Source organism: Echeneis naucrates, chromosome 20, assembly GCF_900963305.1.
Source record: "Echeneis naucrates chromosome 20, fEcheNa1.1, whole genome shotgun sequence".
NCBI lineage: Eukaryota > Metazoa > Chordata > Actinopteri > Carangiformes > Echeneidae > Echeneis > Echeneis naucrates.
Genome location: NC_042530.1, coordinates 3,377,957 through 3,394,128, shown reverse-complemented (window position 1 = coordinate 3,394,128; position 16,172 = coordinate 3,377,957). Strand labels below are relative to the sequence as shown.

The following is a 16,172-nucleotide window of genomic DNA, read 5'->3' as shown; positions in this document are numbered from 1 at the left end:
TGTTGCCGGTAGTTAGGAGCTGCAGGAGACAGGCAGACCGACGGAGCCCATCCACACGCGTCGAGCGGCGGCTGTTCGGAGCAGACTGCTGAAAATCCAGCCGAGCATCCGACAACACGCGTAACGACGTTACGCAGCTGGAAAGCCCCTAAAAGTAAAACGGCTGTCGTGTGAAGAATAAAAAAAAAAACAAAAAAGAAAAGCAGGAAGATTTTTTTTTTGGGGGGGGGGGGGGTAAAACAAGCGTCTCCTTGTGTGTGTGTGTGTGTGTGTGTGTTTCGCGTGCAGACGTCCACAGGTGCACCAAAAGCATGAAGCGACGTCTCTGGCACAAAAAATCCCCAAACGCTCCACTTCGCCGGCGCACTCAGTGCAGCAGCCGCTGTCCGCACCTCATAGGAGCCAAAACAAAAATAAGAAAATAAAGAAAAAGGAGGTGAATCGGAGCAAGTTCGGGATGCAATAAAAAAAAAAAAGAAAAAGATAAATAAATTAAAAAAATCTGGCTTAAAAAAAAAAAAAAAACACGCTACATTTCAAATTAAAGCTACAAGAGAAGCGCAGAGAAAACAAGAGACCTTTTTTTTTTAAAAAAATATATATATATATTTAAAGAAAGCAGCTATGAGCTGCAGCTGCTGGTAAATATGCAGCACTCAGGCTCGGCCATGTCTAATTGCATCCAACCTAAATTTCACGTCACTGAAGAAATCCCGTCGTGATTCACTTCAGCTCATGACGAACTGGGTTGCGTCGTTGGATACGTCGTGACTCCATATACCTACATACACCCCCCCCCCCCCCCCCCCCCCCCCCCCCCCCCCCCATCTCCTCCTCCCTGCAGACAGTGAATGACAACTACTTCATCTCCCCAGCAAAAAACAAATAGAATTAAAATAATAGAAATAAAAAAAAAAAAAAAGAGCGCAGGACCTTCTTCTTGGAGACCGGCTGCTCTAATTGTCTGCCTCCGGGTGGAGGAAGCAGCCGGGCGGGGAGGAGGAGAGAGCCCGCTCTCCTCTCCCCTCCCCTCCCCTCCTCTCCCCATCCCTCCTGTAGTTTACTTATTTCAGACATGTTTATATTTTTTTTAAACTGTGTGCGTTGCATCACTCACATAAAGATCCTGATCAGTTGATACCAAAGCTGCAGCAGTCCAGGCAACACCGTCACCTTCTGCACCGTTTGGTTTGTAGTTCACTCATGAATGAGAACAAACGCAGCCTCCAGGCATGAGAACTACACTGAGCCACATCTGTTATGATTCATGGAGACCACCACCACCACCCATGTGACGCCATAAGGAATGGTGAAAATAACCGGGCCCCCTTTGGCAGATATGGAGGTACAGTAGGTGTTTGGTTCTGTATGCTCGGCCTGCAGCCTGGTTTGGGATTTCATCTATATGTCTTTCTAAAGATTGAAATGGAAGATAGATGCAGAGGCGCCAAAAATAGCTGGTGTTCCTCGTGTCTTTTCATACCCAGCGTCCTGCTGTTTACAGATCCTGTGCAGGATGAGAGGAAATTGGAGCATTAAACAAGCTGTTCCCTCCATGACTTTTGTGAGTGTAGGGTTTGGCTGCATGAGTAGTTTCTGTGTCGTGTTTGTGCAGCCAGCCCAACGTTCCCGTCGGGGGTGTCCTCCTTTAAAATGCCAGTTAAAGGTCAGAGGTTGAAAAAAGAAGACATGAAGAGGAATTTAGCCTGGCTTGATAAACATGATGCAGCTGTTTTCTGTGTTACTGCTTCAGATATCCTGGAAATAAAAAGCTTCGATATGAGTTGAGGAGGATGAATAAAAAAGGGATCAAGTCCTTTGACCACATTTTAATTTGAGAGGAAAAAACCAGGTGATCACAGCAGAGAAACAAATGAATGTGTTAATGTTTAACATGACAACATGGAAGATGATTTTCCCCCAAAAGGTACGTTAATCAAAAATGGACTCAAGCACAAAAGCTGCAAACTCCAAGCCCAAGACCTGCGAATTTACACGGTCTACAGACGTTATAAAATCAAATCCGATGTTTACGTGGATACATGCAACCTAACATACAAGCCAAGTAAAAGAACAGACGCAGCCAGAAAAGCAAAAATAGCAACTCTTAGCTTACAAATGACATAAATAAAACCTGCGTTTAGATGCCAGTTTAAAGCAAAGTTTAAAGGGGCTGCAATGAATTGTGAATCAACTGTCAATATCTCTTACCGTGACTTATAATAATCCAATTGTACACATACGTGTTTATGATGCTTCAGATTTTGCCAAGTGGCTAAAAAAATAAAAAATAAAAATAAATAAAAATAAAGTTTCATTCAGTTTTCAGTACTGTTTGATTAGCCTTCGCCTCTGCGAGGTCTTCCTCAGCAGATGTCTGAAGTCGTATGGGTTCTCCTCGGTCCGGCTCTCCGTGGAGGGCATTCTGGGAACGGAGCGCCTGTCGGAGTGACGGGGGAGACGGCAGTGAAATTCACAGAAAAAGTCAAAAAATAAAAAAAGTAAGGAGGTAGTGGGTAGGAGGTGGTGTGAAAGTTTTGAAACAAGGAGAACGAGAAAGGTGATGAAAAGATTCATGTTCAGGAGAAAGATTTCATATTGTTTATCATCTCCAGGAGTCATTTATCATTGTGCCTGGGTGTGTTGGAGGCACCAGGCAAGACAAGAGGCGAAAACAGATTAAAAGCATTCTTGGATTTGTTACTTTTTGTTCTTTGGCCAACTGGCATGTAAAGTTTAAGTGTGCATTTCTAGCTTGAAATCACAGCGAATGATCGATTCAGACATGAACTCAGTCAGGGATTGGTATGTTACTTAGCTAAGGAACAGGTCCTTTTATTTTTGAGAGAAAAAAATCCACTAACTCTGTGTCATCCTAACAAAACAAACATGATGGAAGATAACTGAGCTAACGGGACCGTGCTTGACATAGACTCTACCGGTTGTCGTTGGCAGGTTTTGGACGTTCTGGATCAGTGACGGCTCGCTCTCTGGTCTGCCTGCCAGCAGCAGCTGGTCTCAGCTCGTCAGGCTGCTTCGTGTCCACGGACCATCTCCTCTCCAAGGAGTGCCTCCTCTCTGGTATGCTGCTGGGCGAGGCTTCTTCTGTGGACATGGAGGGTTCAGACCGGCTGGAGGACAGGCCACGATAGTAATGGTCGTCTACATCCAGCAGCTTCCCCGGACTAAAGGACAAACAGAGGGAAAGGATGGATGTCAGGAGTCCAGGCCCCGCTTTCTTTAACAGTCTATCTAACCCAGAATCACCTCCAGTCGTAGTCACAATAACAAAAGATGCCACCTGCAGCATCACTCACACAAATTCAGTGTAGTGATTCAGCTCAAATGATTAGTAGGAAGACATTACTCAGATTTACCACAGCAACAGGATGGTGAAAGCTCAAAATATTTGGGTCTACTGCACATATTTGATGGCTTCATCTGAAATCAATCCATTGTGTAAAACCTGTTATTCAAAGACTGTGTCTATATTTATGGTGACAATGTCACCAAATTTGCTGTTTGTACCATTGGCTCAATGCAACATTTCATTAGCTTTGACATCCTGTCTAAAACCAGCTTGTGCACAGCAGACCATGGGGAATTGTGGGGGATTGAGTCCTGCAATGAAGCCGTATTAGGAAAAGAATCCAAGAGGTGCAAGTTAAGTGTGAAGTGTGCTGGTATTTCTATGAAACGCAACAAACTTGCCTGCAGCCTGAAAGTGCAGGAGCACATGACACATTTCTTCTAAATGCGTTAGTGAGTAGGTGGTGCTGCAGGACGTACACAAAAAAAAAAAAAAAAAGATTATGAAGATTTCCAGATTCTTTTATCGAAGGAATGCTCTCAAATGCCGGCCTTAGAAAACCACAAACGAGGAAACATGATCTGACCTCTGGGTGAAAAAGAGGAAGAATAATTAAAACTCCTGCTGCTGCTGCTGCTTACAGAGCAGGAAACAAACACTTCCTCCAGCCAAATTAAACACCTTATCATCGGAATTCATGTAAAACATTTATCATATACATGACAACTACATTCAAAACAAATATAGTTACTGTCCTTAAAAAATAATAATAAAAAAAGATAAATAAATCAGCCTATTCACGATTTTTTTACTTTATCAATATTTCTTCCCAGCCTGAGAATCTGATGTGGTCTGTGTTAGCTGATGTTCATCATGTGAATATCTACAGGAGTAGATCTTTTATACTATATATATAAAGTCAACAGTGATGAACAACCACAACATGGCAGCTTGTCAGATTTACAGAATGTATCCGAGCCAACATGAAGGAGTCAAAACTAAAAGATTTACACAAATCCAATGTTGGGGAAATGTTTCCTGATCTGAATAAGTAACTCTGCAACTTGGTTGTAGTATGTTTTTCCATCTGATGCGGTGAAGTAATTTTAAAGCTATATCTGAAATAGTGCCTTCTGAAACGCTTTTTATTTTATTCATGAGCTCTGAATTTTCAGAGAAGCAGCTCCTGTGATGACTTGTATTGATGACAGTTTTCCCGTTTGCCTCTGAGGATGTGGCAAATACAAATCCTGTTTGTGCCTCTAATCTGTAACACACTGACAAACTGTGGCTGGTCTTAAATCTCTTCTTTGCCACTTTGCGGATTACTTCAAAAGCAAGACACACACAAAAAAAAAGAAACATGTCTGTTTGAGCACACAGAAACTGAGGGGTTTGTCTTCCTGGTTGAAAACTTTATCTTGATCTTATAACACCGAGAGTTTGAGGCCTAATCTGACCTTTTTAACTGCAGTTATACAGACAGACACAATCATCCCCCTGATGAATCATGATGAATGTGCCATTCGGAGGTTGAAATGAAAATTTTCACCTTGATTGTAATTATCTCCCTTTTCTCTGGGCTGAATTATGTCATTGACACGATGATGACATTGGCTCGGGTAACAGTTTTATCAGCTATTTTCTACACAGGGATGGATCAATACTGTATTAGAGGTTACTTCTTAATCAATGTGACCAACTGGTGACATTTATGTCCACGCAAACAACCTGGCTTTAGGTCTGTGCTTCAGTCTGGTCCAGACAGATATTCCTGAATCTGGCCAGTTTTGGTGAACTCTTGTGCCACCTTTGCTGTGAAATTTGGTTCAGACGTTATTTATACATCATTTTCACGTGCCTCTAGTTTTGATTCTGTATTTGGGGTTTAGTTTTGTAGTATAAATGTATGTAAGTTTCTTGTCTGATGTCTTGTCTTAACCAATGGGGAACCAGTTGAGCTCTGACTCAGATCTGAAACAGGCGGCAGGTTCACCTCTGGTTCACTGCTCGTGCTAACTACTTATTTCTTCCTATTATATTGCTGGGATGGAAAACATAAAAGACATTACTCCTGGTGGAAATTTCATCAGAGCAACTTCAACTTGTGGTGCTTTGAATTGTAAAACATAAAAGGTTCCATGAGTTGAATCACTATTGTTAGTCTTTGGGGGACAGCTGTAAGTGATCACAGCTATTGGCACTACATTTTAGATATCTACGGAACACACTATCGCTGTTTCCTTTTGTAGGTTTTCACTCCCATTTACTATTATTACATCCACCTTTCCTCCGGTTCTCTCTCCTCTTACCACCCACGACTTCCCATCTCCCATCCTCCTCTGCTGTCAGCTACAGCCACAGACGCTATCTTTCCCGCGGACCTTCTCATCCTTAATGATGCATGTAAACTGCTCCTGTCCATCGCTGGCCTTATTTATCTGCTAGTAAATTATTACCCTTGATGTTTCAGGGTGTGTTAGACTGTGTGTGTGTCTGCTCAGACTCCTTTGATGAAATACCCTTGCCCCTGCTTGTTCAGCCACCCCTATCAGCCCATCGTCACCCCCTCACTCTGGGCGGTATCCTCACCTTGTGGCCTATACAGCAGATACATATTCATGAACGCACACATCCACACACTTTGATTTCTTTTTCCTCCAAGGATCTGCTCTGCAGATGTAAACTGAGAATAATATTCAGTGAATGTATGCAAAGTGAAAGACAAGGCTAATTAACTTCACTGAGGATGTGCTGCATATCATTAAGCTTGCACCCAGACATTGTCCTTACGCTGGCAGTGTTGTGTGCTCGTCACCGTGGACCTTAAAACAGTGATGATATGTTAAAATGGGTTGAAATAAGAACTGGACACCTACCCCTCTTTCCTGGGCTTGCGTTTGCCGTCCTTGACGGACCGCTGAGTGCACAGAGACAGAGGATAGGTTACAACATGTAAAAGGAACTCATCTGTGTTCAAGTGCAGCGCAAACATCAAATTTAGGGTGGAAAAAAATAAATAAATAAAAAAGTTCCCAATCATTTGCTCTTATGAAACTTCACACTTTTCTTTTCACCTCCTTCCAGAGGTGAAACGCACATTTTGGTGACCACTGTTTCAGAAGACGCTGGTTTTGTTAATCACTCACCTTAAATCGATAATAGCGTTTCTATCATCTTAAATAATAAGTCGTCTCCAATGTGTTATCACATTTATCACTTCAAGCATGTATTAAAACTACAACAATTACTTTTCTAAAGTTTTTCTAGTGCTTATTATCCATTGATTAAATTATTGATTAGAAGAAATGTGTATACTGTGTACAACTGCGTGCTAGCATTATGAACAAACTTAAAGTACTACAAAAAAGAGCTATTGTTCACAGAAATGATGAAATATTACAAATAATTGCATTAAGAAAACACAGAGCAAAAGAAAACAGTTTGCTTTCAGCACAAAAAACTTGAAAGAAAAGAACTTGTCAGACATAAAGAAACTCTGGAAAGTACTTCCGGACTACTTCTTGCCTTAGGAACATACTGTGTGGAGTACAGAGTGTAACACAAAAAATTGCCAATCATTACTATGTTGTGAAAGCTGATGGGTGGGGAAACAGTTTGTCAAATGGTAGCTGCTTTAAGCATCTGAATCACCATCTCACTCACATGGATCAGGTTGTAGTAGGTAGAGTCTTCTGGTGTGTTCAGGGTCTTCGGCTGCTGCGTCCTGCGGGGCGTCCTCGGCAGTCTCTTGTCGGCTGACAAAGCTTCGCCTTAGCAAAGAAAGATTTGCAAGTCTCGTAATTCCCTCTCATGTTAAACTCAACCTGATTCATTACATCTGTTATTTCTGGTGTTCCATACCATCAAATACTGGTCCAAGTCTGGCTGGACTTCCATCACCACCTCCAGTGGTGATTCATAATGTCATAATGTATTTCTTAGTAAACACAATATGAGCATCTCTGATTAAATCCATGTATAGTTAAAGGCAAAATAGAAAAAACAAAAAATTTATTATCATACTCAATGAATTCTGAGTAGCTATGTAACAACTTTCTTTTTCCTCTGAGTGTCTCTTAATGCATTTATCCATTTTTTTACCTGAGCGTTTTCTCTTTATTTCTAATTTCTGCAGAAAGCTGAGGCCTGAACCAGATGATGTGAAACGGTCTCTGCCGTGTTGAAGTGGTTAAAGAAAGTTGGGCCGAGTGGGCATGAAAGCTGACACTTTCTTTCACCAATATATGGCACACCTGCGTTACAGCCTGGTGAGTGCTGAAGGAGCCGGTTTGTTGGGGTCATTTGTGCGGCGGCCAATCACGAGCAGATGGCTGCGGTGTCGGTGGAATCAATAAGCACAGCTGACTGGATTACTAAAGTGACTGTTGAGTGCGATCTGACGCCACACTGCACTTTGACTTCGCTGTGCTTATTGAGCTGCCCTCCAGACTTACTGAAGTAACCTTTGGCCATTTTGAATTTTCCAAAAGAGATCATCTGAAACAACCTTTGCCACACATAACTTTGTTTTGACCAACGTTCATGTGTGTGTGTGTGTGTGTTTGTGACCAGCTTGCCTTTTCTTCACGCATCATGCCTCCCATGTCATGAGCGGATGTACTGTAACAGTAACTCTTGTATATGTTAACATAATTACAAACATATTAAAATGACCTTTTCTTGGTGCTCATTTTTAATCACCCTTCATGCAAGGGCAAAACACATGGCAAAACAATCCATCAGGTGCAGAAGCTGTCAGGTTTAAACGATGAAAAGTTTCTGATATTATTGAACAACTCGATCTAAAGGTCATTCTGTATTGCTCAAACAACTAAAGCCAATTTTACACACACACACTCTTTTTAATTCCTGCTACAAATGTTCATTCACCAAAACGTGATTAACATTTGATGACCTTTCCCATGAAGAACACTGAGACTGGCGTTCCTCTGATTTTCACTTTCTTCTGTCACAAATGATTCTCACGAAGTTTATTATGTCAAGGAAATTTATGAGGTACGTGCTCAGACGTATCGATGGAGACTAAAAAGCATATTTTTATAAGGAGTTGTAGTGGCCCTTTGAAATAACACAGATAATTCATTCAGCGTTGCTTCAGGCACCGTGCTGTTCTAAAAAAAAAAAAAAAAAACCTTCAAAGGGCAAGCCTGTACACATTTAAGGAGGACTGAAAGCTGGATTGAGTGTTTATGTGAGAAGTAGATTTAAGTTTGATACTGAACTCACAACATTTCCTTTAGGCTGGAAAATAATTGGCTGCTAGTGCTAATATTAGCTATATTTGGCAGCTATTTGTCCAAGGTAAAGAATTACAAATGTAATTAAAATGTAAATGTTTGGACATAATACAAATCAATTCAAGAGATGCAATATTTACTGTAAATTCACACTTCAGATTTTGTTACGAAAGTCAAAAAGGCCACTAAAGATCAAATGAATTACAGAACAATCATGATGCCATCCAAGAAAGTCATCGGTCTTATTACACAATTACTTCATTATTTAATCAAGACACTGGAGTCCAAGACAACAGTGACATTTCAGCTGCCACCTCTGATTTCACAAACAGGGTGAACTTTCAATTAGCTGTCTTCCCTCTGCTCACCGCAAAAAAGCAATTACACTTATCACCTGTGCAAATCAAATTTTTTATATTTGACGACACATCAGGTAGAGAATCGCTTCCTGCGTTGGCACTTGACTTTCCCAGGTTTCCTGAACTAATCAAGATTCATGAGAGAGAAAAGGAGGCTGTTTTCTGATAAGATCATGCTCTACTGAGAGAAGACCGTAATAAAATCCACGTGTCTGTCTTCTTTTTTTTTTTTTTCTTTCACATCAAGGAAACAAGAACAATGTGAGAACAGCTGGCACAAGCATGCACAACTTCGAACTTTGAGATAGTAAATACTAAAAGGAAGGACAGATTTGTGTCCCACATTCTGGATCTTTACGGTCAAAGCCTGAACATAGCCCTTTGTTTCCTTTTTCGTACTGCAGGAAATGACTCTATTGCTCTGTGAATTATGTGGCTGAATATTTCTGAACTTTGTGTCTTTGAAGATGATCCTCCGTGTGGAAGAGGACTGAATGATGAACAAATGTAAAGTTTCATCTGCCTCCATTCATTATCTGATGATTCAGGGCTTTGTAAAGCAGAACCATAATTGCACATTAGCCTCAGGATAATTCAAACTATATATATATATATATATATATATATATATATATATATATATATATATATATATATATATATATATAAAAAATAAATGTGGCTTCTTTATCATCTCTTTTTCACACACAGGGGGGACTTGCTTATCTTACTTGACTGGTGATCCGGGGGAGCGTAGCCATTGAATACTTTTCCTCTCACAAACATGCCGTTGTTCTGTGGATTTGATTGATGGGCCTGGATGATCTCATTGAGCTTAAGCTGCAGGGCAACAAAGTCCTGAGAAGTTCTGTTGATCTGTGGAAAGAGATTAAACAGAAATGAGAGTAGAAATAAATGGAGTTGCAGAGGTGTCAGGGTGAAAAAAAGTGTTACCTGTTTTGAGAAGTTCTGTAGCTGCTCAGCTTCTTTTATTGCAGTTTGCTTGTTGGCCTTCAGGTTCTTCCTGTCTTTGTAACCTCTGAAGTTACTCTGGATCTTCACTGCAGCTTGTTCCTCCTCCAGTCTTTCTTTTTCCGAGTCAGACTCCTCTTTACGTTCAATCACCACATCAGTAACGTCCAGGACCTGCTCCCCTTTACTCTCCTCCTCTGGGTCGTTGGATGCGTCTTCCTTCACTCTCTTCTGTGCTTCTCTCTCTTCTTTTAGCTTCTTTCTGTCCCGGTGTCCTCTAAAGTTACTCTGGAGGACAGTGGCAGCTTTTTCCTCGTCCAGCCCATCCACGTTCTCGGCAGATGGCACAGACTCTTCTGTATGCATGGCTTGTTCTTTTTCGTGTGGAGCTTCAGGTCTTACTTCTGTTTCTTTCCCCTTTTTCTTTGGGAGTTTTCCCTCCTCCTCAAGTCGTTTGCGCTCTTTGTGACCACGGAAGTTGCTTTGAAGCACCACAGCTGCTTTGGTCTCATCTGCGTCTTCTGACAACACATTACTTGAAGAAACTTCTCTCTCTTCTTGAGCTTCTGCTGAGTTTTCCTTTGCTGTTGTGGGACCTTCTTCCTCATCAGTTGGGCCGATTGGTATGGATGTTTCTTCCTTCCCATTCAGGTTTTTATCTTTCTGTTTCTTGGCAGGGATTTTACCCTCGTCTTGTAATCTCTTCCTCTCTTTGTGACCTCTGAAGTTACTTTGGAGAACAGTGGCTGCTTTGGTTTCCTCCTCTAAGTTGAGAGAATCTTCCGTTGGAGCATTTTCTTGTCCATTCTCTCCTTTCTTATCCTCCTCATGGTCTGCTGCTGGTGCGTCCCCAATCATGGCTTCATCTGCCACTTCTGTGTGTTCATCATCTTCTGGCACTTGTGTATGATCACTGTCATCATTTTCGTCTGCTTCATAAGTGCTTTCATCCTCCTCCTCATTCTCCTCTGTCTTTTCCCCTTCTCCTCTGACAGTAGACTCTTCTCCACCTTTTTCCAGCTCCTCTTCCAACGCTGCATTTGGCAGCAGCTCTAGCTCGGCCCCAGCCATTGTCTTTTTCCTCTCCTTAAACTTTTTCCTCTCCTTGTAGCCCCTGTAGTTGCTCTGGAGCACCACAGCAGCTTTAGTTTCATCCTCCTGGTTCTGAGCTTTATTTCCTGGTGGAGAGGCACTTTCACCATTGGGGCTTTTCTCTTGTGCCTGTTCCTTCTTTTCTTTAAGGGCCTTCTCTGCCTTCTCTTTCTCTTTGGCTTCCCTGAAAAATAACATGGGCACATTTGTAGCAAAAACAAACAAGTATCCAAACTATTCAACATCTTTTTATTATTATTATTATTATTATTATTATTAACACCTCCCCTTCAATGACACCAGAGCCAGGGGTATATTGTTTTTGGGTTATCCATTCCTCCCTCCATTCCAGTAAAAGGTTAAGGTCAATATAATTAAGCAATATCTCACTTATGAAGGAGTTCATTAAAACTTGGCACAAACTCAGTAGGATGGATGAACTGATTAGATTTTGGCGGTCAAAGATTGGTGTGACTTTATAAAACACTTTTTTGCCACTGCCCTTATACAGCAAATAACAAATTTTCCCATAAATAGTTCATATTTTAAACAACAGACAAGGATAGAGACTGGCAGGAAGCAGTAGTTATAGTTTCAAAGATATTGTTTACATTTTCTCCTACCGTTTTCTTTTAAAGCTTTTCCTTTCCTTATGTCCTCTGTAGCGAGCCTGAATTTTGGTTGCGGCCTTGTTCTTTTCGTCTACCAATTCCTTGTACTTCTTTTTTGCTAAATAGCCTCTGCAAACTGAAGAAGACAACAAGTGAAACATACACTAAAGTAACTCACAACGAGCTTGAACTGTGAAGGATAAGTTTTCTCACCAGCCTGAAACTGAACGATGAAGGCCTCAAACTTTGCTTTGATTTTGTCGTCAGCAACTCTCTTCCGGACTTTATGACCTCTGTAAGCTGGAGATAGTAGCATGAAGTACGATCAGTGCTCCATCACTCATTCATATCCTGGGACACCAACAGATCATATAGGTCACTAACCTGACTGCAGCACCAGGGCACTCTGTTCTCGCTCTTTTAATATCCGCCTGTACCGCTTGGTTCCCAGCCAGCCTCGAACGTACGCCTGGAGCAGAATGATGCGGTTTGTGGCCTGTTGCACCATCAGATTCAGGTGCTCCACGTGGTAGTACTTCAGGAAAACCTAACAGCCAAGACACATAACCACGTGATTGATCACCCAGTCAAAACTTTCTTGAAAGATTAATTAGAAAGTTTCAATTATGCAGTCTGTCACACACTGTTCTTGTGTTGCAGTAATGGTGGCCCCCTGTGCAATAACTGGAAACTGAGATTTAAGGTGGGCATTATAATCAGCCTGTATAATCAAGACAAGCTGTCATGAGCTTCAGTTTAAGGTGAGAGCAATCAGAAAGCAAATGCTCCCAGATAGTGAAGGTCTGAAGCTCTGATTTGGTTTCTCACTCAATTAAACTCGTCTCCATTCTGGAGGAGGACACCCCAGTTGTTCCAGTTTACTCTTCATCAATCTGTGAAACCTGTTTTTTTTTTTTTTTTAAACTTTCGACAGTCTGAGAAACCTGAGTGTGTCAGGAAAGAAAGATGCTATTCTGTGTTGTCTTGTGGGAAATGTAGGACATTTTTGGGTCTTTACACATTTCAGGGGCTCTAAGCTTCCCTTAAACCTCCAATGAGTTACTAAATCACTGGAGCCTAATTTTAAAGGCACTTTAGTTGGGGATTCTTTTGTCCAATGATGTACTTCCTCCACTCTACAAAGTCACACAAGAAACACTCAGCTGTGATAGAGATTTGATTATGTCAATACAAATTTCTTCAAACTGAACGAACACATTAAAATTAATAATAATAAAAAAATGAATACTCTTAAATCACCTTAGTCTTTCCCATTGCCCAGTTCTCCAGCTTGGCCTTCTCCAGTATTGCAGCACATGTCTCTGGAGTCACAGCTGGCTCCTCGTGAGCATGGAAAGCCAATATGTAGTACCTGTAACGAACAGTGTAATCAGCTGGATTCTAATGTGAGGTGCGATACTCACTGATAAACATGACTTTAATCTACAGTTTCCTTCTTTTGGGGAAACCTAAAGTGAGGCTGCTGACCTCTTTATGAAGTTAGCAAACAGGATGCGATGAGAGTAACCCTGCCGCCTGATCTTGGCAGTCTCCAGAACCCCGGTGTAACGCAGCTGAACCAGGACCTTCTCCCGGTCGAACTTGTTGGCTTGGCGATCGTTGTTGGGTTTGATGCAGCGCACAAAGTGAGGCTGCCCTGCCACCATCTTCGACAGTAGGTCCATCAGAGAGTACTACAAAGAGCATAAAGAGAGAGAAACCCAAAGAGCCAATCATTAAAAAAATAAAAAATAAATAAAAATATGATGTATGTATGTATATATGTATGTAAAATAATCTTACTCTAAAGTAGGAGGCCACTGTTTGTGTTCTCATGTTGGTGGTTTCTCTGGGGTGGTAAGGTGTGTCTCCATGTTCACCTGACTGAAAAAACATTAAACATTTAAAAACGTGACTCATTCTCCACTGCTTATAATGACTTTATTCAAAGGTTTATGGATTAAATGGCAGGGCCATTTGAGTTGTAAAGGGGAGCAAAATAAAGACTTTGGTCTGAGGTCAATTTAAAGTATTAGTGTCAGCTGCAGCCCACCTGTAGGTAGTTCAAATATTTAAAATCATACAGAAGGAAACGTTTCTCCTACATTTCTTAATGTATAATATATTCTTTTACTAAAACACAAATTTTTCCCAATTTTTTTTGGAAAAAAAAAAAAATAATAATAAAAAAAAAAATCACCATTTGCTTTTGTACTGTGTCATCAAGAGGCACACCGAAAAAAAATAATAATTCAAAAAAAGAGCCAAAAAAAAAAAAGAGTGCGGTCTAAAATTAAGTAGCCTGTCTAATGATGAAGTAGATTTCAGCATTGAAACAAAAATGATCTGTGTAAAAACTGGTGCAATTGATTCAATGTTGAAAGCTACTTAAATATAAATATAATAAATTACAAATACAAATGTATTAACCTACATCAGGCATATATTTGGTAACAATTTAACAAGCTCTAAATCTAATTTTCAACACTAAGACACTGGGACAGGAAGGGAAAGCATCAGCCTAACACTGTGTGTAGCATTTAAAAGCTCATTGTGGCACCTTAAGAGCGAAGCCTTTGATGAGCTTTTCTGTCTAACACATGCAGATGAATGGAAATAAATTCAAGCGCTCATCAAAAACTGTTCATTTGAGCTGCTGTCAATTAGCTTTTAGGTGAGCAAACTGCCTCAGTTTTTACACTCAGGTGGTGAAATCGTGAACTCCCACAATGTAAACTGATGACATAGATTTGTATCATTAAGTTGCCAGGAAGAGTTTGTTTTTGCACAAGCAGCTGAAGCGGAGAATGAATGGTTTTAATGCAAATACAAATTTTTGATATTTTGCACAATGCAATAAGCAGACAAATGAACAGGTATCAACGCAGTTTAAGTTCCTATGTCCAGAATTGGAGATGTTGCTCATCCAGTAGCACTTTACAACGCAAGGTCACACACATGCATGTGCACGTGGAGTATATGAATGTGTGAAAAATTACAGGAATTAGCTGTAACTGGTTCTACGACAAACACTAGGCCACTACATTATCTAGAGCCTGATAGCAAAATGAAACTTCCGGCCCAGCATAGTACTGAATCTACTTTAATGTCTGTGCATGTGACAGAACTAGTCTAGATTTTAAATTCAGCAAATTATGCCGTAAATGGGCCAGCCTTGAGCAATGAAACCTCTGCATATACTGGGTCAAAAGAAACACAAGCTATCAGGCGGATGTATTTTACTATCTGGAAATGAGTTATGAGTACACTGATGTATAAACTACATGGAAATGTGTTAATTACCTCACTGAGAGAAAATGAACTGTATAAGGTTAGCACTCCCATCTTTTATGACAGGAATGTAGATAAAGAGACAGAGATGAGCAGAGAAGGAGAAGAAAAGGTCACAAAACAAAAAACTGTAGTTAGTTGGGTAAAAAAAAAGTAGGAAGAGGAGAGGCTGAATTGTAATTCAAGAGTAGTTCTTGGGTGTGGCAGAGACAGGAGAAAAAAAATTAACCAAACAGCTTTTCAGGAGGAAGTTCGTGATGTAGAAGATATTACAATGATAACGCAGGCAATGCTGTAAGTACCTTGGCGAAGGTGATGGTGCGTGTCGGGGTCCGCGTATGCATTGTATTTATGCCTTTGCCCTTGGTGTGGGCAAGGTTGCCTGAGAAGGAAGCATAGAGAGGATAAGGGTCAGTGAACAGATCCAGAACTTCTTCAAAACAGATACCTTAAAAGAAAAGTGCAGTTGCATTTTTGTTTTTTGTTTTTTTGTGAGTTACAGCTGATATGGCAGTGACAACAGTCACAGTCAAGTATGCTGTGATGAAACCCAGATGCTTAATGCTACTTAGAAAAGTGATTATATGATTATTGGCTTTGCAATTTGATTTTGAAAGAGGTTGCTCTGCCAAGTTGGGATGCAGAGGCCAGCTTATTACAACAAATGTCTGGCAGACGAAGGGAGGAAAACCCTGCTAAGAGGAGTAACTATAGCCTGCTGTTTCATTCTAAGTTTGTAATTAGAGCTGCTGAATTAAGAGGTTGGAGCGAAGAGCTGTAATCTTTCTTAAAACTACAACTTGCGTCAGTCTTCACCTGTTTTGGTGAGGGGGTGGGTGACCAGTTTCCGAACAAGCTCATTTTCCGACGACCTCAGCAACAGGACGATGTCGGCTGGAAGAGTGTCTCTGTTCTTGGCCAAGAAGCCTGCAGCGTTGTAAATCACCTTGGAGGGGAAGAAAAACTTATTAACTGGCTTCAGTTTAAAATGAAACCACTGTGAAACACATTATCATTAAATGTCCATTACCTTTCCAGCATAATGGTGAATACCAAAGCCAAGGTCAACCCTCTTTGGTCTCCAGAAACTTTTGGTCTTGAGATTATCTTCAAATTTTTCTAAAATATCAATTTGCACATCATATAATTATTTCTCAACCACTCAGGACGAAACCTGCTGAGTGCATTAAACTGTACATTCACTATGGAAAACTGCTTTCCCCAGAAATGAGATCTCTCTGAATACTGATTTTCAAACTTGCTGTACCCTCTGAGA

At 40.8% G+C, this 16,172-nt stretch overlaps 1 protein-coding gene across 3 annotated transcripts in view; it reads right to left on the bottom strand.

Annotated features, from left to right (window-relative positions):
- Positions 1 to 1,846: 1,846 nt before the first annotated feature.
- The window catches only part of myo3a (myosin IIIA), a 40,361-nt gene continuing 26,035 nt past the window's right edge, over positions 1,847 to 16,172 (bottom strand). For all 3 annotated transcript variants that reach the window (XM_029528923.1, XM_029528924.1, XM_029528925.1), the window contains 15 exons: positions 15,927 to 16,015; positions 15,713 to 15,842; positions 15,199 to 15,278; positions 13,409 to 13,489; positions 13,094 to 13,299; positions 12,866 to 12,977; positions 11,990 to 12,152; positions 11,819 to 11,905; positions 11,618 to 11,741; positions 9,885 to 11,178; positions 9,662 to 9,806; positions 6,977 to 7,083; positions 6,190 to 6,230; positions 2,940 to 3,185; positions 1,847 to 2,440 (listed from right to left, as the gene is read on the bottom strand). In XM_029528923.1, coding sequence (XP_029384783.1) covers positions 2,326 to 2,440; positions 2,940 to 3,185; positions 6,190 to 6,230; positions 6,977 to 7,083; positions 9,662 to 9,806; positions 9,885 to 11,178; positions 11,618 to 11,741; positions 11,819 to 11,905; positions 11,990 to 12,152; positions 12,866 to 12,977; positions 13,094 to 13,299; positions 13,409 to 13,489; positions 15,199 to 15,278; positions 15,713 to 15,842; positions 15,927 to 16,015 — 3,020 coding nt within the window. In that variant the 3' untranslated portion in view covers positions 1,847 to 2,325. The remainder of the gene's footprint in view (positions 2,441 to 2,939; positions 3,186 to 6,189; positions 6,231 to 6,976; positions 7,084 to 9,661; positions 9,807 to 9,884; positions 11,179 to 11,617; positions 11,742 to 11,818; positions 11,906 to 11,989; positions 12,153 to 12,865; positions 12,978 to 13,093; positions 13,300 to 13,408; positions 13,490 to 15,198; positions 15,279 to 15,712; positions 15,843 to 15,926; positions 16,016 to 16,172) is intronic.